The sequence below is a fragment of the Fusarium poae genome, chromosome 3 (assembly GCF_019609905.1).
Source record: "Fusarium poae strain DAOMC 252244 chromosome 3, whole genome shotgun sequence".
Lineage (NCBI taxonomy): Eukaryota > Fungi > Ascomycota > Sordariomycetes > Hypocreales > Nectriaceae > Fusarium > Fusarium poae.
In genome coordinates, this window is record NC_058401.1 from 3,871,046 (window position 1) to 3,898,992 (window position 27,947).

A 27,947-nucleotide genomic window follows, 5' to 3' on the forward strand; every position below is an offset into this window, starting at 1 on the left:
ATGGTGACTTTCTATAATCAACATATTCTGCTTCTCAAGTTTGTACCCATGAGGTGTGTGAGTAACAATCCCTGTGTAATCCAGATCCTGAGCAAGTTTGTTAGCCTATACCGGCCATTCATAAACAAGACTACACGATTTGGCAAAAGTATCTGCCTTTGTTCTGATAAGCGACTGGGCCCTCTCACGCCGAATAATACCCTTGAGAAGGCCCCTAGACATTCACCCCTTAGGTCTTGAGTTACTTTGTCGTTGAAAACAACACTTCCACACAAGATTTAGCGTAGACATCATGACCTAGTTAAGACTTTCAAATGATAAACATTAGTACGGAAATAAGATAAAGTATTAAATTGATTTTTGGGTTTTATAAGCCTTATAAACCCTTTACAAAACCCCTATCTCTATAATCCTTCTATTACTTATCCTCATCTTTGATCTTGCTGGGACAATCGTCGTTAGGGCAGTCCAAAGCTGTGTAAAGCTTTATAATTTTGTGATCTATACGCGGATTGTGGGACTCCTGCTTAAATGAAGTGAGCGGTGGGGTTTTTCCTGTACTGCTTGTTATTTTGCTCTCTTCCTTGTAAGGATCGCAGTACTCCCATGTGATGGTGTCGGTATGAAGACATATTGAACAGTGCTGAAGCTTTTCTATGCACATGATGTACACTGTAGTATGGATATTGTGGTTATGTGTATGTAGTTGGTAATATATCAAAGCAAGGTTATTGACAAGTTTGAAGACTTTTCGATCAATATATATAAGTACTTTTTGGTGTGAATCACGATAATAGAATACCGCCTACGTTCACCCATATTGTAGGGGTATATCGCTGGATATAGTAGTAGGTATTGACTTGCACTATTTACCTCCGGCCTAATGCAGGTATTCAGAGAAATCACATTTAGTTACTATTATTTGCAGAACCAACCTCTATCCTCATCCAGTTCAATGGAATAGCATTATATAGGTAGTCATCCCACGTAAGTCTAAAATTAGCGCCCAATTAATCTGCTGCTTGGTATTAGCATTTGTTAAATGAGATTTCTATTCAGGTACGTCTGAATAGATGCCTAACCTCGGAGTATTCACAAATACCTAATTCAGATATCTATCTTGCATTAGTTCTCTTTATTATTTACGAATGACATCACAGTTATTCGCTCGCTTTCAGAGAGACGTCTCAGCACAGGCTTTACTTGAATCGGCCTCAGGGCATCAGAAAGATTGGCCGCTGGAATCATAAGAGACGAAATTAGTGGGTCACTGTATGCCTCTGAGACTATAGCCCTTAGGCTACTTATTTTTGTAACCTGAGGCTTAGGAGGTTTTGGATTCTTTCTGCTACCCACAGGTAGGTCCCAGGCCTTCTCCTACAGCGCCTTCCTTCACTTTTCATTCAACCCCTCTTTCGTCACATCACAACGACTTCAAAATCCCCCGTATCCTCATGCTATTCAAAAGCATTAATAAGAAACGATGATGCATTCGGCGTTCTCCTCATGGTCATGTCTCACGCTCTTCGTGCGATTACCCCTTGGTTTATTCTAGAACCTTCCGGGCACTCTCTACAGTGTGTTCTGGTGTAACCAATATTGATATATTACTAACTTTTCCTATTTCTATAGAAGACCTCTCTGTATTGACCGCTGCCTTATGATTGAAAAAGTCACAACATTGGCTCAGCCGAGGATCAGCTGGTTGCTTCCCAAGACCAACGATCGAACGATTCAGCCTGACGAATTATCCATCAACAACTACTCCTAGGCAGCCGCTGCTTCCTGCGGCGGCGAGGCTCTAGAGGATGTTTATCAGGCTTACACTTGCTACCAAGTATCACGACGAGATTGGAAATGTTCCATTCATCGTCAACATCAACGAGACCATTCCACAACCGACTTTAAACAAAGAGTCTATCAATCCGAGAAGACGAAAGCTTAAGCCGTCAAAAAGAACAAAGAGTCCATCAATGGTAGCCAAGTCTCCATCGTTACCACCAAATGTCCTGCTGGAGATCACTCCCACATTCTCCCCAACAACATTCTCTCGGATTTGATGCACAATATCAAGCAGGACAACAACGATCACGATGTTGACATGGACGATGTTATCTCCGAGATGTCGATCAGCACCGTAAGTGTCGGACCAGAATTCATCACAGTCACCTCTACCCGTACTCGAGACGAATCTATGGCGCAAAGTGGGAACCTGTTCCGTGGTCTTGCGAACGGGACCCTGGATCAAGCATCGCTCAAACCCGTATTTGAGCGGTGGGTAAGCGAACCCAACATCCGAGTGCTCGACCAAGATTCCAAGAGACAGCTTTATTTCTGGTGTGAAGAACACTCGGCAGCTTGGTGCCAGATCATCAAGGAGTCCAATGACCAGGATTTGAAAGAATGGTCTTGGTCCAGAGATGTCCCTGTCACTGACGTTGAAGAACCAGAGCGTCACGGCGGCACCTTTCAAGGCAATGCCAAAGCTATGCTGTGCTGGATGGGGGTTCTTGCAAGGTCTCTGGAGGCATAAGAGACGAAATTAGTACATGAGTTTATGCTCTTTAGACTATACTCTTAGGCTATTTATTTGTGTACCATAAAATTGAGCTGGCTTTTTCGTCATGCAACAGACATATAACCTGTTCTTCAATCCCCGTCAGCCACGGCTTTGCCTTTTAATAACTATATGACTATCATACCGATGTGATTCTCTACCGTCATAAAGCTCACAGTAATTTATTGTCAATTTTTAAACATGGTGCAAAACAGGCCAGTCTATGGGGTTGTGGTCCAGGATGTGTAAGACGCGTCTGTATACGTAGTGGGGCTACGTCATTCACAGCCACAGGATGCACAACATGCAGGTCAGATACACAAGAACAAGGCAGCAATTTAGTGTAGAAATGAAAAGTCTGGCTGATCATTTTGACAAGCTGTGGCGTTGAGTATCAAATCCAACACAGCCACTATCAAGTCGTCCCCATTTCGTTCTTTTGTTGCCTTATTGCTTCCCAATGTTTCTGTTGAGTGTGGCGCAGCTGTCAGGGTATGACGCTAACTGGCTGGGCATCACCTAGGTCGCCTCGACGCTTGGCAGCCGCGCAAACAGTAGCAGAGGCAGCCAAGAAAGAACGAATCAAGCCCAAGCGTCGTAATGTATAAAATAACACATGACGAAGCTTGGCTGAAACCATTCTCTCTTTACTTTAATTTCTTGATCTAAACCTGTATCAGACACATACAACTACAACACACGCACAGCTAACTTGAACTACTGCTGTGATTACTCCCTGCGAGAGAATGGGCTCTCTGTTCGTCATACCTCCAGATCAAGACGCCCAGCAAGCCGCTGACTCTCATTCTTCTACTAGGCAAAACATGCGCCCTTCACTCGAATCTTCCCTTGGCGATCAAGGCCTTGCTTCTGAGCAACGTAGCCTGCTAGATCTCATCGATAAGCTTCAGTTCGCACAGCTCGACGATGTCAAACTTCCACAAATTGTTGTTGTTGGCGACCAGTCAGCGGGAAAGAGTTCAGTCCTAGAAGCCCTCACCGGCACTCCCTTCCCTCGCGATGCCGGCGCCTGTACGCGGTTTGCGACAGAGATTCGCATGCGACGAGCCAAAGAGACAAAACTAAAGGTTTCCATCATTCCCGACAAGTCCCGACCTCACAACGAACAAGCTCGTCTACTACAATACGGCGGCGACGTCACCGGTGACACACCCTTTGACGCAATGATGCGAGATGCGACAGAATTGATCGCTCCGCGAAGTATCCCCGGTCGCTTTGCCGCTCGCGACATTCTCGTTGTTGAGAAGAGCGGCCCCGACATGCCGCTATTGACTTTGGTCGATTTGCCTGGTCTTGTTCGAGTCGCCAACCGTGATCAATCCGAGAACGACATCCAAACCATTGAAGCTCTCTCCGACCGATATATGAAGAGCTCGCGAACAATCATTCTTGCTGTCATTGGCGGCAACAACGATTACGTTCAAGCTCCCATCCTTAAAAAGGCCCGCCACTTTGATCCCAAGGGATCGCGCACCATCGGTGTCCTTACAAAGCCCGATATGACCGAGCGCATCGGTCTTGAAGACAAGTTTGTTGAGCTTGTCACCAACAAAGATCAAGAGAACAACTTCAAGCTTGGCTGGTACGTCTTGCTAAACCCTGGCCCGGGTGAACAATGGCAGTCTCCTGAGGATCGTGACGCACGGGAAGCCGAATTCTTTTCCCGTGGTAAATGGTCAACTCTTCCTCCCGATATGTGGGGTATTGGCGCCCTTCGTGCCAAGTTGAGCACCCAACTTCAGCGCCATATCGGCAAGCACGTCAAGACTCTGCGTCGCCAGATTCAGCAAGCCTTGGAAGGATGCGAAACCCAACTCAAGGCCATGGGCGTCGGCAAAGACACCCCAGAGGAGATGCGTTTCCAGATGGGTGAGCTCTTTACAGCATCCAACAACCTCGTCACCCCTGCGGTGAACGGTAACTACAAGAACCCTTTTGGCGAGCGATTCTTTGCCAGACAGTCAAGTCCCAAGGGCACACCATCACAAAAGCTTCGTGCTCGCATTCGAGATGAAAGTGAGCGTTTCGCAAGGCGGTTTCGGCAGCAGGGTCGTAAGGTGACCTTCCAGAACAGCCCTCCCGCCAACGGAGCCAATGGCGCAGACACAAACGGCACTCCTCTTCCCCCGGCGGTTGGTGATCGTAGCAAAAAAGACTTTGCCGAACACGAAGTTGAACCTCTTCTTCGACAAATCCGGGGTAACGAACTCCCTCTTGACTCAAACCCCCGTGCGCCTTATATCCTTTTTCAGGATTACTCCAGGAACTGGCCTGTTCTGGCACAAGAGTATAAGGACAATGTGGGTGTCATTTGCAACGAGTTTCTTGCCGATGTCATCGACCACATCTGGCCTATACGCATGCGCGATCCTCTTCGCATGCACTTCCTTGAACTTAGAATGAAGGAGTTGTACGACAGTGCCGACACTGAGCTTGGTCATCTCACTGACGACATGGAGCTTGAGATTCAGCCTTTCGACCCCGAGTACGAGGAGCGTCTCCGCAAGTGGCGCGCCGAAGCTACCGAGAATGGTGGAACCTACACTGAAGCTGAGGAAGTCTTGGAGAAGATGCTTATCTACTATGATCTTACCGCACGCATCTTTACCCGCAACGTCATTACCCAAGTCGTCGAGCGACACCTCCTTCTCGGCATGCTGCGTCTGTTTAATCCTATTGAGATTCTCCGCATGCAGGATTCCACCATCGAGGCTATTGCTGCTGAGAACAAGGAGACCCGCGATCGTCGCAAGACCCTACAAGCTCAGAAGAAGGCTATTGAGGAAGCCAAATCCATTTGTGCCAGTCTTGCTATGCGAAGCGATTTGCGAGTATACGAGGATGACGGAGATGATGATACTCAGACGGACGATGACGAACAGGTTACTCGTGGAGTGACCCGTCGTCAAGTTGGCGCCCCCCAGAGTGGTGCACCTCAAGGCGGGTTACTCCAGGCACAACCTGCTCAACAACCAACACGCACCTCTCAAGAGTCCGTCCGTAGATCAAACCGCGACAGTCGCGATGATCGATATGAGCGTGAGGAACAACGATCAAGCAGACCTCCCATTCCAGCTCAGGACTCTAACCAAAACGGCTCTTACCGACAAGAGCCCAGCCGCGATTGGGAGCCAGTGTATCATGCCCAGCAGGCTCAGCAGGCTCAGCAAGCCCAACCTGGACATGTTCCTCCTCCCCCACCACCCCGTCCATCAAAGGTCGGCCTAGGAGATGCTGATGGTTATTACGACAATCGTCGCCAGGACTCGTACAACGAGAGCCCTGGACGAAGTGAACGCCGAGAGGGTGCGCGACATAGACTTGCCAATGCCATGCGAATGGGAAATTAAGAGGTTAAATAAGAGACGGATCGGCGTTGGTAACGAATTACTGTAATATCCTTTGTAATGAAGCGATTATGATTGGTTTCACAGGATAATGATTTAGATAGAGTACAAGAGAATGACTGAAACTTTGATGTGATGCCAAGGCATTGATTGTGACATACAATAATATAGAAAGTAATTGACATTAAAGGGTATTGACGTTGAAGAACATTTCACAAATTAAAAACCGAATCCCATCTAGTATCGTACCCCATCGGCTGCGACGTATGACCCAGAACCCTCAGCAGCTTCTACATCATTCTTGGCTTCCCTCTCCTTCTTCCAAGAAGACTCATAATACACCCTAGTCTCATTCTTGACTTGGATGCCGTATGGTGATGGCTTGGTGGTATTACTACCCGGTCGTTCATCCACGCAGCTAGTGACAACAGTGTTGCTGTGACCACCGCGCTCAGGATAGGTATGAAAGTCCATATCACCGGATGACCCATCTTCGAGTCCAGCCAGTTCTCGCTGCGAACTGTTGTCGTCGACTTCTTTTGTGCGGGTCATGTGGGTAAGCTTAATGCCCTTGCTGCTGGTCAATCCGCTGATAGGGTTGGGACCAGTTGAGTTGCCTTTGGAGCTGAGGAGGGAACCTGAAAGAAGCTTGCGGAAGACAGGTCGAATAATAGGAAGACAAGCTAAAAACGTCAGTACTAGAGTGGAATTACTTTCAAACGACTTACAAGAGATGATGGCCAAGTAAGATTCTACACCAGCCCAAATGATAACTCCTCTAATATCTCTTGCCATTTCGGTTGTCTTTGGGTTGAGAGTGAATGCTTCGTAAAGAACAATAATTGAAGCAATGCAGACACTAAAGAGGTCAGTGATGTACTGCTAAACAGGTGGACAACTTACAAAATACCAAACATAAACATGGCAACGACAGCGACCTTCTGACCTGTGCGAAGTTTGAGACTCTTGACTTGAAAAACAGGCAACGAAAGAACGGCAACTTCGAGCATGAGATGAACCAAAGTCGTGCCAAACATGAATTTAGCAGGATCGACTTCACACACGGCGTTTTTGATGTTGTGATTCCAATAGGCTTCGACGGGAACGCAGTGGAAGATTGTCATAAAAGTACGGATAGTGAGCCAGATAACAGTGCTGCCCTGGAGGATGTAAATTCCGATTCTTATCTTGGCAACACTGCCAAATAGACGCCAGTAAAAGCCAAGGATGGCGAGTTTGGAGAATCCAAGCGATGTGGCATAAAGCAGTTCGGCCATGAAAAGACCGAAACGAGCGTATTCATCAACCCTTTCCTCTGGGAGAGGCAGTTCTTCCTTGATATGTCCAAGGCCCATGGCAATAGCCCCTAGGCGAGTTAGCATATGAATATATGTTATAGGTGAGTTGTGGAGTACATACAGTAGACAGCAAAACTAAAGTATAAAGCGGCAGCGACCTTGAACAGTTAGTAGAAGAACGAGAGAAATTCCGAGATGTAATCAAACAACTTACCCAAGAAGTCATAGCAAAGTAATCATCCCACCACAGGTTTACATGTGTAATCTTTCGGGATACCAGACGACATATGAGTAAAATGGTAGCGACAGAAAAGCAGATGAACTGGGAGCTCATAACACCAGCATCTGGAGCGAAAGTCTTTGCAGCCATGATGGGCCAAGTGGAAACAAGACAAGAAAATAGATATAATCAACTAACTTGTGATAAAGTCAAACAAAAAGATAATGCTCAAGATACTGCCAGTATTGCTGACTTCACATGTTAGGTATAACAATCCTGAACAAAGAAAAGGTTCCACTGGGTCCCACGTCTATATACCATTTTCCTGCAAGGTAGACAGGATAAGGCCTGCAAGGTTGATTATCCCAGGATCGACGATGATTTGCGTACAATGGCAGGGAGACAGGGGTTAAGAGAAATGCAACTGCCGCTGAACCGAATCAAGCTGAGCTGCAGCCATACGAACTAGAGACAGACGACGTAGCAATGAGATGAAGATCCAAAAGTCCGCGTCTGGGGAACCCCAGGTGAAAGGCTGCCGTCAGGTACCTAGATGACGGAACTCGCGTGTCATTGGTTGCATGACAAGTCCTTGCGTCTCATCATCTCTTGTGTCATGCTGTAAATAGAGCGGTCTCGTTTTAGGCAAGGCTTTCATGTCATACGAGTGCTAAGGTACCAGTCCCATGATCTGTGCAGGGTCTTGGTTTTCGGTGCTTTGGCTAATGAAGAACTGGAGATGCCGTGTATCAGGGTTATGACAGTACTGTTAGCAAAATTTGGCAGGCGTCTGGAAACGAGGCGATGCTAACGCTCATACCACAATACCAAGGAACCCAAGAAACGTTACGGCGAGCAGGAAGCCTAACTCAGTTAAGCTGTCGAGTAATGTTAGTCTGATTTAACCTGCTGCCGAGAAACCCGTCCAAAGCTTAACGCCACAGCACTAATCTTCAAGTGACATGTCGTATATCTGTCGAAATCGTACTCGAGTCATTTACCAACGTTTGACAGTCCGTGACCTGAGCAGCGTGTTATATTGAAACATCCAAGCTTATTAGTCGGTTTGTTCTAGAAATGATCAGCCATTGTTCATCTGTGCTAACGTGTTAGCTGTAGGGATTCAGGGTCTGAAAGCAAGTTGATTCAAAATAAAGTTTACCTGGGCAAATTCTTTAGTCACGGTATTTTCGCTAACCATGAGGATGGATTTAGCCAGCACTGCCTGCTGCTTGCGTTCTTGTCATTACCCTTGCAATTTATGGTGATCCCAACTGATGGGTTATGGGATCTTCATAGTTTTGACTCACGCAGAACCGAAACCCCCGACTTCCCCATTTTCTACCAACTTTGTGGTATCACCGTTGCAAGCGAAGGTCACGGTCCATTTTGTAGCCGTCTCACCACTTCACCTATTCGTATTTGACAGTTTCTGAAGACTTAAAGTTCCATCAAACAGCCGCGTAATTGGTTTAGTGGTAAAATTCTCCGTTGCCATCCAGTTTCAAACGAAACGAGTAAGCTCGGGGAGCCCTGGGTTCGATTCCCAGATTACGCATTGCAAGGGTCGTGAGGCCATTCATCTTTTTGCTCGTCGTGCTATTCTGGTCCGATTGAGCATTCTTAGTCGAGTAAGAAAGGTTCTTGTATGTGGGAACGCTGTATCCTATTCGTTGACCCATCGTTAAGGCACAGCTGCTTGTCGTTCAGTCTAGTGCAAGTCGCGTCTCTGAAGCTAACATGATCGACATGTCCGGGGTCCCTGGCAATTAGTCCAGGACTGCTAGAATGGTGTCTGTGCCTTTCGACGTCTCCTTTTCCGGAAAGTGTAGTTGGATGAAATAGTCCCTTGAAGATCACGGAAAGGTTGGGCATCGATTGTTGAAGAAATCAGAGATGGTGCGGATGGTGATCATTGAAGGGAAGCGTCAGCCGAAGAATAGTCTTTGATAGTTGGCGTCACAGGGAAGCCGCGTTAAGTAAAGAGACCAGAAAGAATATGATACATCGTTATGAATCGCGTTTACACTAAAAGAATCACAGACAATGTGATACCTATGTAGGGGATGAGATGACATGATACGGGAGATAAGATGAGGCGGACGTTGAACTCAACTGCCGAGTCACGTGCTCTAAAGGATGCGGCAGCCGGGCAGGTAGAGGTTAAAGTGGGTAACAGAAGTTGGCCTAAATTTTAGGGCAGAAAAATAGACCGCTTGCCAGAAGCCTAGGTATCTGTCTGAGTGGCATAAACTGGCCTACTACCTAATTTCGTCTCCTGTTCTTTCAGCTGCCAATTTTCTATCTAATACTCTAAACTCAGGGCAAATAACAATTAGCAATGCCTGTTCCTTCCAAAGAACAATCGTTCCTATATACTGCAATCAATATAATACAGGGTCGAGCCGATTATTAAACTATTAACTTCCGGTAACTCTCCGATTGAGATCATGTCGTAGAAGGCTGAACGATGACGACGAGATTCAAAATATCGGCGTTCGGCACGCCAAGCACGCGTACGTGTTTCATTTGTAAGGAAGAAACAAGTCGTGGAAATAAAAATAGTAGGAGATGCCACTATTTCCTTGATATTTTCCCGATTCAGTGGAGCTGAAGTCGTTCCTGAACCTGTCGCGTGTTGCATCAGCGCTGTCAACCCCGGATTTAGGTTACCTACGTCATATCCGCTTACACCTATACAAGGGGATGCAGCGGCACTGACGGGAACAAACAGAGCTCACATCTCTCTGCTATTGCTATCCTTTTTCATTCAACTGCATCTTTTCTGTGTCGGCAATCTTTAACGCCATGGTGGGAAAACGACAATGGAATGCCGATCAAGGTCCTCGTCATCGGGGTCAGCACGTTGGTGAAGAAGCACGCCCTCAATATGACGACGGTCCTCGCGATCTCGAGACCGGTCGCTACTCCTATAATGGAGCCAGCAAAGACTCACGACCGAAACCTCGTATCATGAAGTTCCAGGATGCTGCTCGAACAGCTCTCGAAGATGCACGTCGCGGCGAGATCAAGCGCGCCCTCTTGCACGGCATCGATCGGTCTGGTCTAGAAAAGTATCGCAAGACGGACGAGGAACTAAAAGCGATGAAGAACAAAAAGGTCCGCTATTTTTATGAACAACAGAATGAACGATTGAATGATTGGTTGGAGGTGGATGCTGTGGTAATGGCCATCGCGGATGACGTTCTCGAGTCGATGAACCCAGACCCCGATCATGACGGTGATCAAGAACGCTGTGGAGGAATTCAACGCGTCGAAGGAAATATCGGAGAGTTACTCCCTGATGAGGAAAAGGAAAAGAGACGAAAGGCGGCCAGGAAGGCAAATTGGGCCATCAACATTAATGTGATAGCCAACATTCTTCTTCTGGCTGGTAAAACCTTTGCTGTGTTCACCACCGGATCTCTTTCGTTGGTCGCATCACTCGTAGACTCGGCCCTGGATCTCCTTTGCACGCTGATCGTCTGGTCCACAAGTCGACTCGTCCTCTGGAGGTTGCATGCCATGCAGCGTCGATTTCCAGTCGGTAAACGACGTCTCGAGCCGCTGGGTATCCTGGTGTTTTCCATCATCATGGTCATTTCCTTCCTGCAGATTTTGCAAGAGTCTGTTTCGCGTTTGATGCCGCCGCACGCCGAGGCTGAGGTTCTTAGCTGGGCCGCTATTGCTTCTCTGTTGTCGACTATCGTCCTCAAAGGGGCTATCGGCCTTGGCTGTCGACCTATCAAGTCCACACAGGTGCAAGCTCTCGTGCAGGATTGCAAAACGGACGTCATCTTCAACACTTTGTCGCTGCTGTTCCCTTTCATCGGATATCGCGCCAATGTCTGGTGGCTCGATCCAGCAGGCGCAGGTCTGTTGTCTCTCTTCATCATTTACGACTGGGGCCATACCTGCTTCGAAAATGTGGCGCGGCTCTCTGGCGAAGCAGCAAACGACCACACCCTCAAGAAACTCATCTACCTCGCATACCGCTTCGCCCCTGTTGTGGCAGGGTTCAAGAACGTAACGGCATACCACGCAGGCGATGGTGTTTGGGTAGAATTCGACTTGTTACTCGATGAAAAGACTCCATTAAACAGATCACACGATATTGCAGAGACGTTGCAATACTGTGCTGAGGGTTTGGGTGAGGTGGATAGAGCGTTTGTTACGACGGATTATTCGGTTTCAGGACCGTTGGGGCATGCAACAGATTCAGAGTGGAATCACTAGGGATGAGAGGGGAGGGCGGTATATTATAGATAAGATTGGTCTTGGTTTCTTGGTTAGTTCCGTCATAGGTTGCTCACAAGACGTTCATAGGTTGTAAAGGTTGGTGTGGCTGAAATGCCAAGTGGGCCAAGTCTGAATAGCTTCATTGTAATAAGGTCACAAGATCTAGCGAATGTAAATATTTACACTTAGTACACTATGCATTCAAATTACTCTGCGATTCATCTTTTGCTCCAACTTATCTTGGCTCGAATTGTTATTATGAAGTTCTTCAATATCCGTCGAGTCGCCTTTATGCCAAGTACCTATCTGTCTGGGCACATTCTTGGTGTTGCACTATAACCTGTTTTCCCATCCAAATCTCTATGCACTTAGTAATCATGGTTATCTTATCAATACTAACACTTCCGGGGTTGTCATGATGACAGCGGACCCTGATTATACAAACACCTTGATGTCCTCATGATGGAAATGTCCATCAAGGTACAGGTCATTTCACCAACGCGATGGCTCAATTGAAGCCATGAGCAACAGAATGATCTCAAAATGTCTACAAGGGTTCTCATGGTTGAGCGAGTGCTTTCATAATTGACGACGCTCCTGGCACTTATAACTCAGCGTCTCCCCGACTCTCTCGTCCTTGCTCAACCATCAAAATGAACTCACTCAAAACTGAAGACGAAATTTACGATGTCCTCATCATCGGTGCAGGCCCCTGCGGTCTCGCTATATCAGCTCGTCTCCATGAACACACCCCAGCAGCTCTCTTCACAGACGAAGAACACCGTCGCTTCCACTGGATCTCCAAGTATGGTAACAAAATGCCCTTGAAGCATGTCCGAAGTGGTAAAATCACAGCTGCCAAGTCTCCATTCCAGAAGCCGCAGTACAAGATGCTCGTGCTGGATGCTGATGGCGATACCTGGATGAGTCGCTGGAACAGACTCTTCAAGATGTATGACATCTCACATCTGAGAAGTCCTATGCTTTGGCATGTTGATCCTCTCGATCGTGATGCTCTGCTTGCGCACGCGTACGCGAATGATAGAGAAGATGAGCTGATTGAGATTCGGAACTGTGTGGGCAAAGAGGTTAGCAAGCATGGAAGAAAAAAGAATGGTCAACGAGCCTGTGGAAGAAGGTCAGTCATACAGGTCAATTGCCTTATGGATACTAACAAGACACAGACAAGAAGCTCGTGTTGACATCAACGTGAGAGAACGCAACGATTACTACAACCCTTCTACAGCCCTGTTTTGTGATCATTGCGAAAAGGTGGCTGCTCGGTACAGACTCGGTCCAGACATCATCCGCAAAGAAGCCCTCGAGCATCTCGACTACAGTGAAGTCAAGGGAGTCTCCATAGACGGAGAGAAGCTCTTTACTGTAACGTCCAACAAAGTCCGTCGCTATGCCCGTACAGTGGTATTGGCTGTCGGCCCTGCCAATGTAGCCAAGATTCCACACATCCCCTCCATGCCGGACACTGAGAGGCTCCCTCAGACGTGTCACAGTATGCATATCACAGAGTTCCCCGATCCCTTAGTCAAGCAGAGAATCGCCGCACATCGACAGACCAATATTCTTGTCGTAGGTGGCGGTCTTACGTCTGCGCAGTTGACTGATCTGGCTATCCGGAAGGGTGTGGCCAAAGTGTGGCATGTTATGCGTGGACCTCTCCGCATCAAGCACTTTGACGTTTCGCTCGATTGGATGGGAAAGTTCAAGAATGCAAAGCAAGCACAGTTCTACTATGCTGATTCCGATGATGAGAGGATTGAGATGATCAAAGAGGCCAGAGGTGGAGGAAGCATCACTCCAGTATTCCACAAGCGCCTCAAGAAGCATCTCGCCACTAAGAAACTTGAGCTTCTCACAGAAACAAGCCTAGTTGATGCATCCTTTGACGCACAGAGCGGTACATGGACTGTTCAGACGAACCCGCCTATTGAGATGCCAGCCATGGATTACATGTACTTTGCAACAGGCATCCAAACCGACTTTTCCTCTCTGCCGTATCTGCAGACTATCTTGCAGAAGTATCCCATCGAAGGACGAGGAGGTTTCCCTTGTATCAATAACGATCTCATGTGGAATGACGAGGTCCCGTTGTTCATGATGGGAAGACTCGCGGCTCTGCGCCTTGGGCCCGCGGCCCCGAATCTTGGAGGTGCACAAGTCGGTGCTGAGAGAGTTGCGTGGGCAATAGAGGATAGATTCCCAAGACGTGGTGAGGTTGAAGCGGTGGAGGATCACAGGAAGGGGTACTTGTCAGGTCATGGCAACATGTATAGCTCTTTAGTTTGCGAGTGATGATAATTTACAAAACAACAAGCATAAACGACATCCCTGTTTGCTATTTAAAGGATCGGACAGGGGTAATCTACGCTTTTGATAGGCTAAATAGGCTCTTGGGAACCAAAGTCCTACATCGATCTAGCATTACTACTCCATAAATGGTTTATTGTACCAGCGAAAGTCAGAACGAAATAGACTTGAGAAGCATAGTTAACAAAATAATTGGATCATCTACTATACTCTCTAGAACAGATGAATGCTCTATATTTTCTGTACTCTGCGTCAGGATATCTTGTCTCGATCAACAAATCGTGCATGGACGCATGTCTGACAACTTACAGTCAAGGATTATGGCTTGCCCCTGGACACATCTTGGCTGAACATAATTCCCCAGACCCCCCCGCTTCGTCGGTTCTCTCCATCTCTCACTCGCCGCTCGGAAAACGATACCCTCAATTTTCTTCGGGAAACGTTATCCTCAACCTTCAACTCCCGTTTCAACCAGCCTATCATGCCTCGAGAAGGAACCCAAAGAGTAAAGACGGGTTGTAGAACATGCAAGTTAGTATTCTAGAATTCTTTTTAGAAGAAAATTGCTTTTTTTGGCCTGTCACGCTAATCCGTGCCCACTTTATAGAACGCGAAAGATCAAATGTGACGAAACTTGGCCCAAATGCAAACGGTGCACAACGGCGAGACGTGTCTGCGATGGTTATGATGCTCCTCCTGTTGGTTCTTTATCGTGGGATCTTCTTCTTCGGGCGCCGCAGCCTCGTTTGATCCCCGTGACGAACGCACGCGAAGTACGCTGCCTATCTTTCTTCCATCATGTCGTGGCACCAGCTCTTTCGGGGCCCTTTGATGGATCCTTCTGGACTTATTTTGTCGCCAGGATGACACATGCTGAGCCTGCGGCGCGACATAGCGTGCTTGCCATCAGCCAGCTCTTTGAAGACTACGAGTATTCGAAACCGTCTGTTGATAGATTCGCCATCGTGCACTACAACACGGCTATTAATTTGCTTGTCCATGGACCTCCGCCATCGGTAGACACTGTTTTGCTGGTGTGTGTGTTGTTTATATGCGTCGAGTTCCTGCGAGGGAATCGTGCAGCAGCCATCACCCATGCAGCACATGGCTTGCAGCTTCTTAATGCGGCTGGTCAGAACTCTCGACTTGTTGGCACATATAACCAAATAAGCGTGTTTCCAACGTTTTTTGTTGAAGATGATATTGGGAGCCCTACAAATAAATCCGGCGAATGCCCTATATATTCCAGCACGAGCGAGGCTCAGTACGCGTTGGACAACCTGATTCTAAGATCATTGGAGGTTATTCGATCCGCAAATCCGTATCGTCTGGAAAAGATGCCTCAGAGACCACCACAGAAACTCTTTGATGCACAGAGCGAAATACAAAAGGACGTGGATGCGTGGGGGAAAGCATTCAACAGGTTCCAATGCACAAGACCTACAGCTGACCACGAAGATAGCGCGTCTTTGGCACTTATGACGCGAAACGGACTCAGCAATTTATGGCTCAGAGAATGTCTGAAGCAAGATGAGATGTGTTTCGACGACTATAAAGATGAATTTATTCAGATACTGGCATGGGTACGCAAAGCAGCAGACATACTTGAAGCCCGACACAAAAAGCCAGCAAGGTTTACCTTTGAAACGGGGTTCAGTCCGATGCTCCATTTCCTGATATACAAATGTCGCTATTTATCGCTGCGATTGGAAGCGCTGTCCCTGATGGAGAGGCTCTGTAGTGAAAGGGAATCTTTATGGGATGGATCGCTGGTACACGCCTTGTCACGACTCATTATCGAGGCTGAGCACGACATTGACCTTTCGGGAGAGTTTGATGTCAACGACGACGTATTGCCACCTGACTCAAAGAGAATAAGAGGGTTTATGTTTGCAGGACGCCAAGATGCGTTGATATGGGATACATCACCAGCGGATGTGGTTTATTTCCGAATGTGGAGTCCAGAGAGTGGGTGTACATATCGGAAGGAATATTTGACGAGGCAGAGTCGAAATTTGCATTGTCAAGAAACATTTATACGTCGAACAGAGAGACAGAGTTATTTATCACATTAGCTACCTAGTGGCATAGCCTGTATCTATGCAATCTATTATTACATGCTTTTATTCCATGGTCAACGATTGGACGACTCTTCCATATAAGGCAATTGTGGCTGTATACCTACAGGGGCTGGTCTCAAGTCTGGGTACATGATTGGGCAGCTCGCAATTGAATGCGTACTGCTTTGGCGAGCACAGCATCTCGCATTTGAAGTTCGGACTAATGACAAGATATATAAGATGTAGACGAATACAGAAATAATAATAGTTTCATTCAATATCTCAACCAAGATGCATTCCAATATTAGAGCTCTCATTATTTACCTGTTGACTTCTACAGTCACTGCATCTCCAGCACCCACCCAAACTAAACCCCACCAAATTACCATTGCACCCCGTCAGCCCAGCACAACAGAAGCACCACAAGGCTGGTTCACCACCACCAAAAACATTGCTACTATCGGCGGTACAACAGATCGATACTATACAATCCCGGCCCAGACCATTCAAATCGTCATTCCAACATGCGTCCAAACACACGAACCTGACGAGAATGGCTACCTTCCTCCAGGAACATGTAATGCCCACTGGAACTACTACCCCAGCTTCTCTGCAGCTGCAGTCTTTGCGGTGCTGTTTGCTATCCTCACAGGTGCCCATATTTGGCAGGCTGCCAGATACAAAAAGGTACATACTACCATCCCTGGGAGAAGTCTGCGACTAATTGATTTGGTAGTCTTGGTGTTGGGTCATCATCATGGCGGGCATCTGGGAAACAACAGCTTTCACTTTTCGCGCGATAAGCACAAAGCACCAACAAAGTATTGGTGTCTTACTCGTGTTCCAGATATTTATTCTCCTTTCTCCAGTTTGTAAGTTATCACCACCTCTTTGAGCCAAGCCACTAACAAGACCAGGGGTTAACGCATATGCTTACATGACACTCGGCCGAATGGTTTACTACTTTATCCCCGACCATTCCCTCCTCGGCATGCCAGCTGTTACTTTAGCCGCCATCTTTGTCGGTCTCGATATTGTATCGTTCATCATTCAGCTCATTGGCGGCAGCTTGGCCGGTCCTGGTTCACCTCCAGATGAACAATTGAAGGCTATACACATTTACATGGGCGGCATTGGTTTTCAAGAGTTCTTTATCGTCATTTTCATCATCCTCTGCATTGTCTTTCAGAGAAAGATGCATGAGATTCAACTTGAGAAGGGTATCAAGGCCTTTATCGCGTCAGATTGGGGCAAACTTATTTGCGCGCTTTACTTTTCTCTCGCCATGATCTCTGTGCGCATCATTTATCGTCTCATTGAGTTCTCTGGTGGTGAGGGTCAGGGTAATCCCCTTGTGACACACGAGATTTACTTCTATATCCTTGAAGCGGCTCCCATGCTTTTGGCTTTATTGGCATTCAACATTGTTCATCCTGGGAGAGTTATGCAGGGTCCTCTTTCTGACATGCCCGGGCTGTTCTCATTTATCAAGGATAAAATGCGAGGCGGAAAGGGGAAGCAGTTGCTGGATGACCAGAGTGACAGCAATGTCGAGATGGGGCAGCGCTACGAGCCGACAAGGACGGCCAACACTTGTATCACGGAGCCGTCGCGGTATGGATGAATGGTGATGGTCATGAGGTGTTGTGTTCAAATTGTCACTTTTTTGTGTGAGCAATTTGGAGTTTGGGCATACATACGGAAGAAAATCATACACCACTAATAGACGTCGAATTGATCTTTATTATTTATTTATGATCAACTGTGTAGATGCGATCCAAATGTTGTTTGTTATACACTAATAATCGAGACAGCTTCAGGGTAATACTCTAGGACCGGAACCTCAGATCGTCTAAAATCTGGGGCATGTGGAGCTTAGCTTCAATTAACCATAACGCGACGTCGATCCGACTTATATGTATCCGTCATTAATCACATCGCTTGCCTTGAATCATCAAAGATCATCTTCTTGAAGAACATCTCGGCTCAGAGCGGCTTGTGTTTCGTTTCTTCCCGTATATTACGTGCTTTGTGATGTCATTTTCCTTGACGTCACCATCGCCTCGACGAGGTAGCTTAACTTGAGCTCAGTTACCTACCTCATAGCTCTAGACCTAACTTACCACCAACAATCAATCCACAAACAAATCATTCAATCATTACAAGCCAAAAGAACAATATACAAATCAGAAACATTGACAATGCGCTTCCTTACTCCTCTCCGCCCAACTGCTCGCATCGCGCCGCGCCTCACAACCATCAGTCCCTTCCACCAATCTCGTACACTTCGCAAGGAAGATGTCAAGGATAGTGACGGCGGATTCATCGATGGGCTGGCAGAGGGAGACGCAAAGGGCCGCACAGGTGGCGGTAAACCACTCGATGCATCATCCAAGAACGCACCCCCTCAACCCAAAGTGTCAAACCAGAGCATCCCCGGTAACCAGACGGACTCTTTAACGGAAGAGCAGAAGCGTGAAGTGGAGGAGCACAACAGAGACTTTGACGAGAAGCATGACCGGGGTAACACGGCACCTGGGGACAAGGTTGACAAGAAGTTTTGGGGAGGGGCGCAGCATGGAGAGAAGGATAAGGGGAATGTGAAGCCTAACGAGGAGAAGTAATGGTGAGTGGCGCATGCTTTGGATATGTATTAAGGATGATGACCATCGGCTGTGTTTTGAATGAGGCTGACGGAGAATTTATTTGCTTAGGCTAAATTTTCCTTTCCTGGTTGACCATACCTGCGCGCGGGTAAAATGAAATAGCCAATAGAGACAAAGGTCAAAGATACTGTAAAACTGAAACAATATCGATGATTTGCCGGTCTAGCATGCCAAGTTTACACTGGTTGATATTGTGATCAATGGTGACATCCGGCAACGAGGCAGCCGCGTCTGCAAGGGAGAATATGCATGCTGTGCAAGGTAGGTGTTGATACTACGACTCGTTCGGACGGAGCAGTTGACTAGGCTTTATCCGTTCCTTTTGGTACTGACAAATTGCAAAGTATACACATACGAATAGTTCGCATTTGGTTCATCGCAGCAACGGCTGGTAAAATCCCGTGCTTGAGCTTACTGGGCACCCGCATGGTGCATCAAAGCAGCCTGACGCACCTTTGTGATAACACCGTTCTACCTTTCATTATATGTTGAGGCGCTACAAGTTCGATGACACTCTGCGGGACGGTTATAGTCCCGCCATTGAGAAAGCGTTATTCCCAAGTAACACGAGACGTGATGACCGAGCCTAATTATACAGCCAACAACCGTTGCGTTCCGAGTTCATGAGTAGGTTGATCAACTGTTGTTAACCCGCTTCCCAAGGATCGAGCCTTGCATCTTGTATACCTTGTAGTCGAAAACTAGTGCTGCGGCTCCGTTGGATCGGATTTGTACATGGATTGGCTTCGAAGATGGTGGTGGGAAACAAGTGGTGGGGAGAAAAAAAGGCACCCGCATACTTCACCCAACTCAACCCCAGATATCACCCCTGGACCCTGAGAGTTGATAGGTAGGAGATATTAATTTGGGTAATCTAGGACGGACTGTTTTCATACTGCAACGCCACAGATTATGTCTTGCTCTGCGAGCCACATACAGCAACGCAAGTGGCTGTTGTATTGCCAGTCCACCCTATACAACACATTGCCCAAAACCACTGATATCGAATATGATGAGTATAAAGCCTCTCTTTACCCTGTGCATTTCAATGACTTGCTTCACATCTATAAGCAAGCATCCCCTTCATCACCATACCCTCTACCATGCCTGACGTACACGACACTCAAGTCTCGCAAAGACAAGACCTTGTACAACAACACACTTCACTGTCACCACAGATGGAGAGATGGCTACAGGAGAGCAAGAGGGAAATGCCTTGGCATCTCCCTGATTCGATTGCAGTATCTAGCACGCAGACGCAGATCACTCCCAACACCAACGCCTACACTTCCTCTCAAAACCCTGCTACTCAGGGGAGTGCCAAGTAGACTTGCTGCCCCAGAAGTCTTTGAGGTATTGCATGGATATTTGCTTTGATGGGTATATACATGCTGACATGAGACACATAGTCAAACATTGCTGTCTCTGAGCGGATAGCCGTCATCCAACCACCGGTAGTCATCGTGAGTCGGTCTTGAGCCCCTTGTCTTTCCGGAACGAGACGATACGACGATACAAACGATGCCATGGAACATGCCACCTGAACAATCTGCTTCTGTGCTTGGTATTGATGCGACTATCATGATTGCTAGAAACATGTTGAATCTCTCCTTAAAGGGATGTTGGACTATATATGGTCAGCGACTTGAACAAATCAAGATCTCAGAACATAGTGTGCATGTGAAAGTATATCAGGAAACTTATAATGGAATCATACAATTTGTGTCAAATACAATCTAGCGTGAAGTTTTTAAGTCATCATATGGGAGGGGTTGCGAAAAGAAATAAAAATCAGCTTACCAATACCTCGTTGCCGTCGTAGATGAGACGAGCATTTCGGCTCGTCCAGCTTGTATTGTGGTGTTGTTTCAATTGACAATGCCCAACCTTTACGGTCGAGCAAGTCCAGGCGACGCATTGGATCCAAAGATTTGACCAATTCCTCCACGAATCTGACCAACAATAGCCTTGATCATACCCTGAGGCTTGCCCCTTCCATCGAGTCCATGAACAGGCTCGGTTCCCATTGTGGGAAGGACATTGTCGCCGGCGGACAGACTGACGAATAGCGAAAAAGGTACGAGCCAAACGCACAGCGCAAAGTACGATGAGATCTGGGCGAAACTGGGGACGTCGGCCTTGTCGTAGAACGAGGTTCGCTGGTAGGCACGGGACTGTGCGTCGGTAAAGTGGCGGAACCATACGTAGTGGTTAACTAGGACAAGAACTGCAGCTTGTTAGACAAACTCTGGCTGGCCGACAAGTCAACATACCACATGAAGCCAAGAAGAGAGGATCTGTGAGCTTCACAAAAGGGAAGCGTCTCATGTTGCCCAGATAGACGATATGCGAGATAATCGTCAAGATTGAAGAAAAAAAAGGGAATCCATCAACGAGCCACAGAAACAGTTGAATCCCAATGACGCTGTAGATAAGTCGCGTAAGGAAGCGCTTCGCGATGACGCTATGCTCCTCGACGAGCTCGGACAGGTAATAAAGACCAGATGCGATAGCGAGAGTCAAAAAGGAGAAACCCAAAAGGGTTCCCACGTAGCCGACAAGAGGTAGAATCCACATGTTTGCGTTGCGTTTACTTTGTTTCTTGTAGATGCGCAAGCAAAGCGTTGAGACAACAAGTTCACATGTTGGGAGAGAGAGAACAGAATTCCCAGGGAGGGGAGAATACGTAAGTATTTCCTGCAGGTTTCAGAGAATGGAAAGGAGGCAGGCAGACGAAAAGGGACACGTTTTTGCCAATCGGTTCAATTTTCAGGTGTCTAGGTCTTGTCGGAGGCTTGTGAAATTCCTGCTCCGGGACGTTTACCCCACTGTGGACCTGCTTATCGATAGCCACGAAAAAAGTGTTTCTGTTCAACACCAGGAAATCGACGATAAGGTGCAGTTCCAGGCTTCGTGACCCATTCATTTTGCAGGATCGTTGTTCAATTTGATATCTATACAACTAAACTCTTGCGACTTATTCTATTCATCATGTCTCGCCCTGAGGATACGCTGTATGTTGCTACAACCCCGCCATGATGCCCCTCAAGCTCACAGAAACAGTGCGGCCGACGTCCACTATGACGATACCGAAGCGCGAAAGTATACGACGAGTTCTCGAATCCAAAACATTCAAGCCTCCATGACAAGACGAGCACTAGAACTTTTAGATCTCAAGTCACCATCTTTGATCCTCGATATCGGGTGCGGCAGTGGTCTCTCTGGCGAAATTTTATCCTCTGTCGAACCCGAGGAGGGCGGCCCTCACACTTGGATCGGAATGGACGTTTCACCATCCATGCTGGATATTGCGCTCCAAAGAGATGTCGAAGGCGATTTGATGTTGGCGGATATTGGCCAGGGCGTTCCCTTCCGAGCAGGTACCTTTGACGCAGCCATCAGCATCTCGGCCATTCAATGGCTCTGCAGTGCCGAAACCAGCGATACATCTCCTGTCGGCCGCCTTACCCGCTTCTTCAACGGACTCTACGCATCTCTCAGACGCGGCGGTCGAGCTGTCTGCCAATTCTACCCCAAGAACGACGACCAGCGCACCATGATCACCCAAGCAGCCGTCAAGGCTGGTTTCGGCGCTGGTATGCTTGAAGACGATCCCGGCACCAAGAACCAAAAGCTGTACCTCGTACTCACTGTCGGTGGTGGTGATCTTCAGAAGAAGGGAGGCGACATTACCGGCGTTGTCGATGGCATGGAGGGTGTCGATGTTGACGACGCCAGACGGTCGATCAAGGCGCATGCTCCAAACATGTCCAAGGGTAGCAAACAGTGGATTGTCAAGAAGAAGGAGCAAATGGAGCGCAAGGGAAAGATTGTCAAGGCGACGTCCAAGTATACGGGACGAAAGCGAAGAATCCAGTTTTAGGCTGGGATGGTATGGATGTATTTGCATTGTACGGCGTTGGTGGTGGAAAATGTTCTTCTAGACCTTTCAATTTGACATGGATACCCTTTAGTTTGCGCATGTGTTGTTTGTTTGTGATATGCAAGGTTGGCAAAATCACATCAATTAAATCTTGGGGATGGATCAGTTCTGCTAAACAGCTGGCCAGAAAGCCTCTTCTGCGTCCAATACATCCTGCCACTTCCCTTGAACTCGTTTAAATAGCTCCTCCTTTGCGCCCTCGCCTTTTTCCTTGACGACATTGGCAACAGCATCATCAATGATCTTCCCCAGGTCATCAACAAAGTCGACAAACTCTTTGCATGTCCAATTGTTGATAAATTCCTTTCTCACAGCTCCACCATCGGCATCACCACTACCGTCGTCATTCTCCGAAAGCTGCGACTTTGCCCACGACCAAGCATCCAGATAACACTTTTCCGTTCCCCAGTATATCACTGCCGCTTCAAGCCAGGGAAGCACATCCTTCTCATTGGGAGATACAGAAGAGTACAGTGCTTCCCATCGACGAAGACCTTTGAGTTTAGAGCTCGACTCAACACGCCCATCTTTGGTTTCGAGGTTAATGTTGATACCGTACTCGAACGCTGTGTTGATGAAGAACTTTTCCTCTCGTCGAATGTTTACAAGAGCAGCGACAACCCAGTCTAGAAGTTGCGTTGTGGCCCCAGGATCTACATCGCGCTGTACGGTATCGGGAAACTCCAAAAAGCTGAGTAGACGACCAAGACCGCGACAATAGCTGTGAATGTAGAGACGATCATTTGCAAGCCAGAGACCTAGAAGGTCCTTTGAAGCTTTGCCATGACCTGCAAGCCGTAGGAATTCAGACTGAGTGGCTCGCTTGTAGCCCTGCTCATCCGAAGAGAGGAGCTGTTGAGTTAGAGAGAAAGACATGATGATGAGTGAGTTATTGTCTCTTTACAAAAGCGGAGATGGCTTCAAGGTTGATGAGCTGATCATCTTGGCAATGAATTATGTCATGACCGGTCTAAAGTTGTTCCATCAAAAGTAGTTGCAAGTTGCACAGTCGAGTGGTTCAATTGGGCATTATTGAAGTGTCTGATGTTTATGTCATGTTGTTGATTGACTTGGCTGTTGGTAAGGTCAACAACTGTCATATAGCACCATAGTACTCAAGATAATCCCAAAAAGAGATGGAACACAATCTTTATACTTATCGGTTCAACTGTACATATGTCGATGCAATTGAAGCTTTCAGAAATAGCAGTCTGCTCTCGCTTACGGATATAACTTGAGTACAGCTTATTCATGTCAACAATGCAGATGAATTGATGCTCATATCCGCATCATTCGCATCCACACAATACTACGTAGTAATCCGCCCTTGACGCCATGTAATTTCCTTTCTGTCTTTATCCATGCCAACCATGCGACTCCCTTCCCTTGAATCGAACCTCGGCCCTACGCTTGGCAACGTCGAATGATGTCTTCTTGGCTCTGCCGCTAATCGCTCTCAAGTTAGCCAAGCACGCGAGAATTTGGTCATGTTTTGCTTTTTGATCGGTTCAGCCAACTGATCGTCATTATCCCGGTCCCCGTTGAACCATAACGAATCCCTTTTAATCTGGGGGAGAAGCGGACTTTGCTCGTGATTCGGGACACGGTCCGAACAGGGGGTGATTTGTCCACTTTTAATTACTGACTGAATAAATGTCTCCCCACAAAATCAGGGGGAACAACTGGGTAGAGTGAAAGCTATTTTGGTAGATTGCGATTGTTTGAGAGTTGGAATGGTTAGTTTCAGTTTGACCAATTGTTCTTTTGGTCTATTCTCTGTTGATGTTTTCTTTTGTTGAAGCATCGTGACATTTAATAGTCCAAATGTCTTTGATATCAAGTCCCTGGGATCATCAAACTCGCAGAGTAAGATGCCGGAACGCGTAACATGATGCGACAAGGACCCAGTTCTAGATTCTAGAACTCGTATCACGGCTTCATCGGACCCGGATTCAATTTCAATAGGACCCCTGATTTATTGATTCGGGGGATCCATGAGCCGTCACGAGGGAGCCAAGGTAGGTAAGCTTTGACAGAGATGAGATCAAGGGGGGGCTGAGCTTCTGAAACATGGAGTTTGGTCTGGGCTTGAGCAAAAGCAAGAGAAACCGAATGGTAGGTAGGTAGTTACCTATGTTGATGAAGGTTGCATGTCATTCGTTATTGATAGTGGCTTTTTATTAATCAATGCTCTTTCCCTTGCAATTGTCACTGACGATTCGATTCCTTCCTTCCCTTTTTCTCACTTCCCAAGTTTTGCTTCATTCTTTTGCAGACTTGGCTACTATTCAATGCACCAACAACATCAACTGAATACTTAATACCATTAATTCTACTCTACTCTATTCTATTGGCCTTGTCGCTACTCTCAAACATGATTCTCGGTTCCAGCATTGGCGCATGGCAGGGCTCTCGAGTTCTCCCCCGCGAAGCCAAGGAAACGTGCCGCAATGACATGCAGTCAGATACCTGCGAGAAACCCGCCATGTCAACAGGCGAACTATTGGTCGTTCTTCTCATCGCCAGGTAATTCCACTTCTCTGCTTACTCTTACATGGCTGACATCTTCTTAGTCTTATTGTCGTCTGTGGTATTGTTGCTCTTTTATGCGTCTTTCACCGGCGCAAACAACGCCTCGATAAACTCGAAGACATCAAAGGCGTTCAAGAACTCGATGATTACGGCCTCGCCCCCATCAAACCAAGACCCGTGAAATTACCCCAAGCACCACCACCGACGTATGACAAGACGCACGAGGGAAAGCCCAACGTGACGACAGACGATAATTGGGATCGAACAAATCGAAACTCTACAGACTCGTTAACGCCGTCACTTCGCCAAGCCATGGGCGTCACGGCCCGCGATACACTGTCCAATAACTAGAAGCTACAGCGCGTGCAACAGGGCGTTTGGAACAGGGCGTTTGGCGCTGGTAGTCGAGCTACTGCAGCCTGTCGATCACTTATGCATAATCGCTAAAAGGCTGAAACGCATCAAGAAGCTGGGTCGTTTTGAGACACGCGCTACGAATTCTTTGTGGTCATTGCACCCGTAATTCGAACAGCCAGACAGCGATTTATGAGGGTTGGGATAGGATTTGGTATGTGTTTACAATGGCGTTAAAGAGACATATTGGTATTTGTTAGGCGTACCTGGTTTGGGAAAAAGGATGAGCGATTCTGTCGGTCGATTTGGGCGGCTTTACTGTTAGTTTTTACTTTTACTTTTACAGGCGTAGCGACAGTCTAGAATACTTTTGATGCATGAATTTGTCATAGCCGCGATGCCGTGTCTGCCAATGCACTCAAGTCTTGACGTTATAGCACTTTTGGCTGTATACTTGCGACATTTTGCTTATTTGGGCGTCATGCGCTATAGCATTTGTGCGAAGTGTCCCTTGGTAACACAAGCTTTGAAATATACAAAGTTATGACATCTCCAGGACTGGGGTTGTTACGACGTCTCCGTTCCGAATAGTTACGATGTCGCCTTTACTATTGACTTCCCGCCTCCAATCTAAACAGAACGTTAAAATTGTGTTGGTTCGCCAAAGAAGGGTTTACCACCAATTATTCTGATCGCGTGCTCGTAGCAGTGAAGTTGCTGAAACACACGCACTACTTCCAAGGTCTGTATTGAGTCTCTAGCAACCAAGCCAATCAAGGAATTAGCAGCAACACATTTTGTTACCTGGGTACTGATTGAAACTCACTGGTGGATAATCAGTTTGTATCTGATACAAGGGCTGTAAGCCTGAGTTCGGCTCATGTACCTTATTATATCCAATGCCGGTTTCGTTGGTCACCCAACCAAGGTTTGAGAGGCAACTATAAGACCCGAGATTCTGGCAGCCAGAGCAAACACATTGTGATCTCTCCTTGTCTGACATTAACCAAATGCAAGGTATTGCTTTTGTATTTGTGTGAGAATAAGGTTACTCTAAGAGCCCTATTTTTCGTGACGAGGCTGCATCTATCGAGATCATATTAAACTTCGAGGAACACCCACATCAATTAACCAAATGCAAACACTGATGACTGGACATTACTTGTCCTCCTAAAGGAGGCAATCAAACGGCAACATGACATGCCCCGATACCCAACGTTACCTACAAATCTTCAACCCTGCCCCTGAGACTTGTACCGACTTCCACCAATTTGCTCGATTTCCACCAGAAATCCGATGCCTCATATGGGAACAAGCATTGAGTCACGAGCGATGGATTCGAATCTTCCTGACAAGCCACAACAATGACAACACTGGCCGACTTATGAACTTCGGCAGGTATTATCTTTGCATCTATAGTCGACGGAACATGAGCAAACTCTTTCGGACCACGCATGAGTCACGACGTGTTGCGTTAGGCTTTTATCGGGTTCAAATCCCTTGTTTTACGCGCGATTGGGACCGAGAAGAGAACAAAACCACTCTTTACATTTGTCCAGAATTGGATACTTTGGAGGTCGCGGGGTTAAAGTTCTTCGAGCTTTTTGCTTACGACGTATGGGCCCGCGATCGTCTCCGTGTTGGTCTCGTCAACCTTGCAACACGGGGCGTCAATACCAGGTTCTACACTGACTGGGCACTCGATGGCAGAGACAAAGCCCTTTTAAAACAGGCCCTATTGAGAATTGAGCGTTTTACCGTGCTAAATAGGGATTCGAAGCAGAAATGGCTAGGCGACAACTTGAGAGACCCAACCCCCTTGCCAAGTGACCCGGTACACCGTGCTTGTCCTCTCTTTGGTAACACCATCGGTTTCGAACGACTACCATACGATCCCCGCCTGTGTGAAGAGCATCTAAAGCAAATATTCACGGGACCAAGGGATCCGAGAATGCAGTTCCACGCTTGGTTCAGGGTACTCGGGCTCTTGGGAATCAAGCATGATCACAAAGTCGACTATCGTTATGGCATGTGTCATCAAAATCATTCAAGGGGCGCTCAATTTGGACAAGACCGCAATGCCGCTGCCGAATGGGTCCGAAAGGATGAGGAGAAGTTCCAATTAAGTCTGAAGACGTTTTGTGAGGTCGATGGCCGGTACTATTCCTCCCCGGAGAGTCAAGGCCTTGAAGAAGTACCTCAGCAGGCAATAGGATTCTGGCTGTTTCCCTTGAAAAGTCTCGAGCCACTGGTTGACCCTGGAATATGGTTCCGAAATTACGCAGGACGAAGAACTAGGGGACATTTCTATTTCAAGAGGGTCTTGGACATGACAAAACACAAGCCAGAGTTGTGCTTGTCTATTATGCATTGATCGCCTGTTTG

The 27,947-nt window shown here is 47.2% G+C and overlaps 13 protein-coding genes and 1 non-coding gene across 14 annotated transcripts; 11 read left to right on the top strand and 3 right to left on the bottom strand.

The window, feature by feature from the left end:
* Positions 1 to 1,808: 1,808 nt before the first annotated feature.
* Positions 1,809 to 2,533, top strand: FPOAC1_008677 (uncharacterized protein; the record flags this gene model as incomplete). Its single annotated transcript, XM_044853116.1, has 2 exons — positions 1,809 to 1,948; positions 1,981 to 2,533. 2 exons carry the CDS (start codon positions 1,809 to 1,811, stop codon positions 2,531 to 2,533), a joined length of 693 nt encoding a protein of 230 aa, XP_044705786.1.
* A 770-nt stretch (positions 2,534 to 3,303) lies between these two features.
* FPOAC1_008678 (uncharacterized protein) lies at positions 3,304 to 5,928 on the top strand (the record flags this gene model as incomplete). The annotated part of the gene is made up of 2 exons (XM_044853117.1): positions 3,304 to 3,314; positions 3,375 to 5,928. 2 exons carry the CDS (start codon positions 3,304 to 3,306, stop codon positions 5,926 to 5,928), a joined length of 2,565 nt encoding a protein of 854 aa, XP_044705787.1.
* A 234-nt stretch (positions 5,929 to 6,162) lies between these two features.
* FPOAC1_008679 (uncharacterized protein) lies at positions 6,163 to 7,593 on the bottom strand (the record flags this gene model as incomplete). Its single annotated transcript, XM_044853118.1, has 5 exons — positions 6,163 to 6,608; positions 6,654 to 6,784; positions 6,829 to 7,291; positions 7,345 to 7,381; positions 7,438 to 7,593. The coding sequence occupies 5 exons, from the start codon at positions 7,591 to 7,593 to the stop codon at positions 6,163 to 6,165; spliced, it is 1,233 nt and encodes a 410-aa protein (XP_044705788.1).
* Positions 7,594 to 8,904: 1,311 nt separating this feature from the next.
* On the top strand, positions 8,905 to 9,001 carry FPOAC1_008680. The gene has a single exon. It is a non-coding gene; the product is annotated as a tRNA-Gly (tRNA).
* Positions 9,002 to 10,251: 1,250 nt separating this feature from the next.
* FPOAC1_008681 (uncharacterized protein) lies at positions 10,252 to 11,679 on the top strand (the record flags this gene model as incomplete). Its single annotated transcript, XM_044853119.1, has 1 exon — positions 10,252 to 11,679. The coding sequence occupies one exon, from the start codon at positions 10,252 to 10,254 to the stop codon at positions 11,677 to 11,679; it is 1,428 nt and encodes a 475-aa protein (XP_044705789.1).
* A 656-nt stretch (positions 11,680 to 12,335) lies between these two features.
* Positions 12,336 to 13,992, top strand: FPOAC1_008682 (uncharacterized protein; the record flags this gene model as incomplete). The annotated part of the gene is made up of 2 exons (XM_044853120.1): positions 12,336 to 12,820; positions 12,867 to 13,992. 2 exons carry the CDS (start codon positions 12,336 to 12,338, stop codon positions 13,990 to 13,992), a joined length of 1,611 nt encoding a protein of 536 aa, XP_044705790.1.
* A 496-nt stretch (positions 13,993 to 14,488) lies between these two features.
* On the top strand, positions 14,489 to 17,691 carry FPOAC1_008683 (uncharacterized protein; the record flags this gene model as incomplete). Its single annotated transcript, XM_044853121.1, has 5 exons — positions 14,489 to 14,538; positions 14,615 to 15,966; positions 16,408 to 16,754; positions 16,915 to 16,939; positions 16,985 to 17,691. 5 exons carry the CDS (start codon positions 14,489 to 14,491, stop codon positions 17,689 to 17,691), a joined length of 2,481 nt encoding a protein of 826 aa, XP_044705791.1.
* A 577-nt stretch (positions 17,692 to 18,268) lies between these two features.
* On the top strand, positions 18,269 to 18,691 carry FPOAC1_008684 (uncharacterized protein; the record flags this gene model as incomplete). The annotated part of the gene is made up of 1 exon (XM_044853122.1): positions 18,269 to 18,691. One exon carries the CDS (start codon positions 18,269 to 18,271, stop codon positions 18,689 to 18,691), a length of 423 nt encoding a protein of 140 aa, XP_044705792.1.
* Positions 18,692 to 19,645: 954 nt separating this feature from the next.
* FPOAC1_008685 (uncharacterized protein) lies at positions 19,646 to 20,211 on the top strand (the record flags this gene model as incomplete). The annotated part of the gene is made up of 2 exons (XM_044853123.1): positions 19,646 to 20,086; positions 20,143 to 20,211. The coding sequence occupies 2 exons, from the start codon at positions 19,646 to 19,648 to the stop codon at positions 20,209 to 20,211; spliced, it is 510 nt and encodes a 169-aa protein (XP_044705793.1).
* Positions 20,212 to 20,622: 411 nt separating this feature from the next.
* Positions 20,623 to 21,310, bottom strand: FPOAC1_008686 (uncharacterized protein; the record flags this gene model as incomplete). Its single annotated transcript, XM_044853124.1, has 2 exons — positions 20,623 to 20,960; positions 21,007 to 21,310. The coding sequence occupies 2 exons, from the start codon at positions 21,308 to 21,310 to the stop codon at positions 20,623 to 20,625; spliced, it is 642 nt and encodes a 213-aa protein (XP_044705794.1).
* Positions 21,311 to 21,724: 414 nt separating this feature from the next.
* On the top strand, positions 21,725 to 22,616 carry FPOAC1_008687 (uncharacterized protein; the record flags this gene model as incomplete). Its single annotated transcript, XM_044853125.1, has 2 exons — positions 21,725 to 21,747; positions 21,797 to 22,616. 2 exons carry the CDS (start codon positions 21,725 to 21,727, stop codon positions 22,614 to 22,616), a joined length of 843 nt encoding a protein of 280 aa, XP_044705795.1.
* Positions 22,617 to 22,787: 171 nt separating this feature from the next.
* On the bottom strand, positions 22,788 to 23,552 carry FPOAC1_008688 (uncharacterized protein; the record flags this gene model as incomplete). Its single annotated transcript, XM_044853126.1, has 1 exon — positions 22,788 to 23,552. One exon carries the CDS (start codon positions 23,550 to 23,552, stop codon positions 22,788 to 22,790), a length of 765 nt encoding a protein of 254 aa, XP_044705796.1.
* A 1,498-nt stretch (positions 23,553 to 25,050) lies between these two features.
* Positions 25,051 to 25,559, top strand: FPOAC1_008689 (uncharacterized protein; the record flags this gene model as incomplete). Its single annotated transcript, XM_044853127.1, has 2 exons — positions 25,051 to 25,202; positions 25,250 to 25,559. 2 exons carry the CDS (start codon positions 25,051 to 25,053, stop codon positions 25,557 to 25,559), a joined length of 462 nt encoding a protein of 153 aa, XP_044705797.1.
* A 1,198-nt stretch (positions 25,560 to 26,757) lies between these two features.
* FPOAC1_008690 (uncharacterized protein) lies at positions 26,758 to 27,936 on the top strand (the record flags this gene model as incomplete). The annotated part of the gene is made up of 1 exon (XM_044853128.1): positions 26,758 to 27,936. The coding sequence occupies one exon, from the start codon at positions 26,758 to 26,760 to the stop codon at positions 27,934 to 27,936; it is 1,179 nt and encodes a 392-aa protein (XP_044705798.1).
* Positions 27,937 to 27,947: the final 11 nt, after the last annotated feature.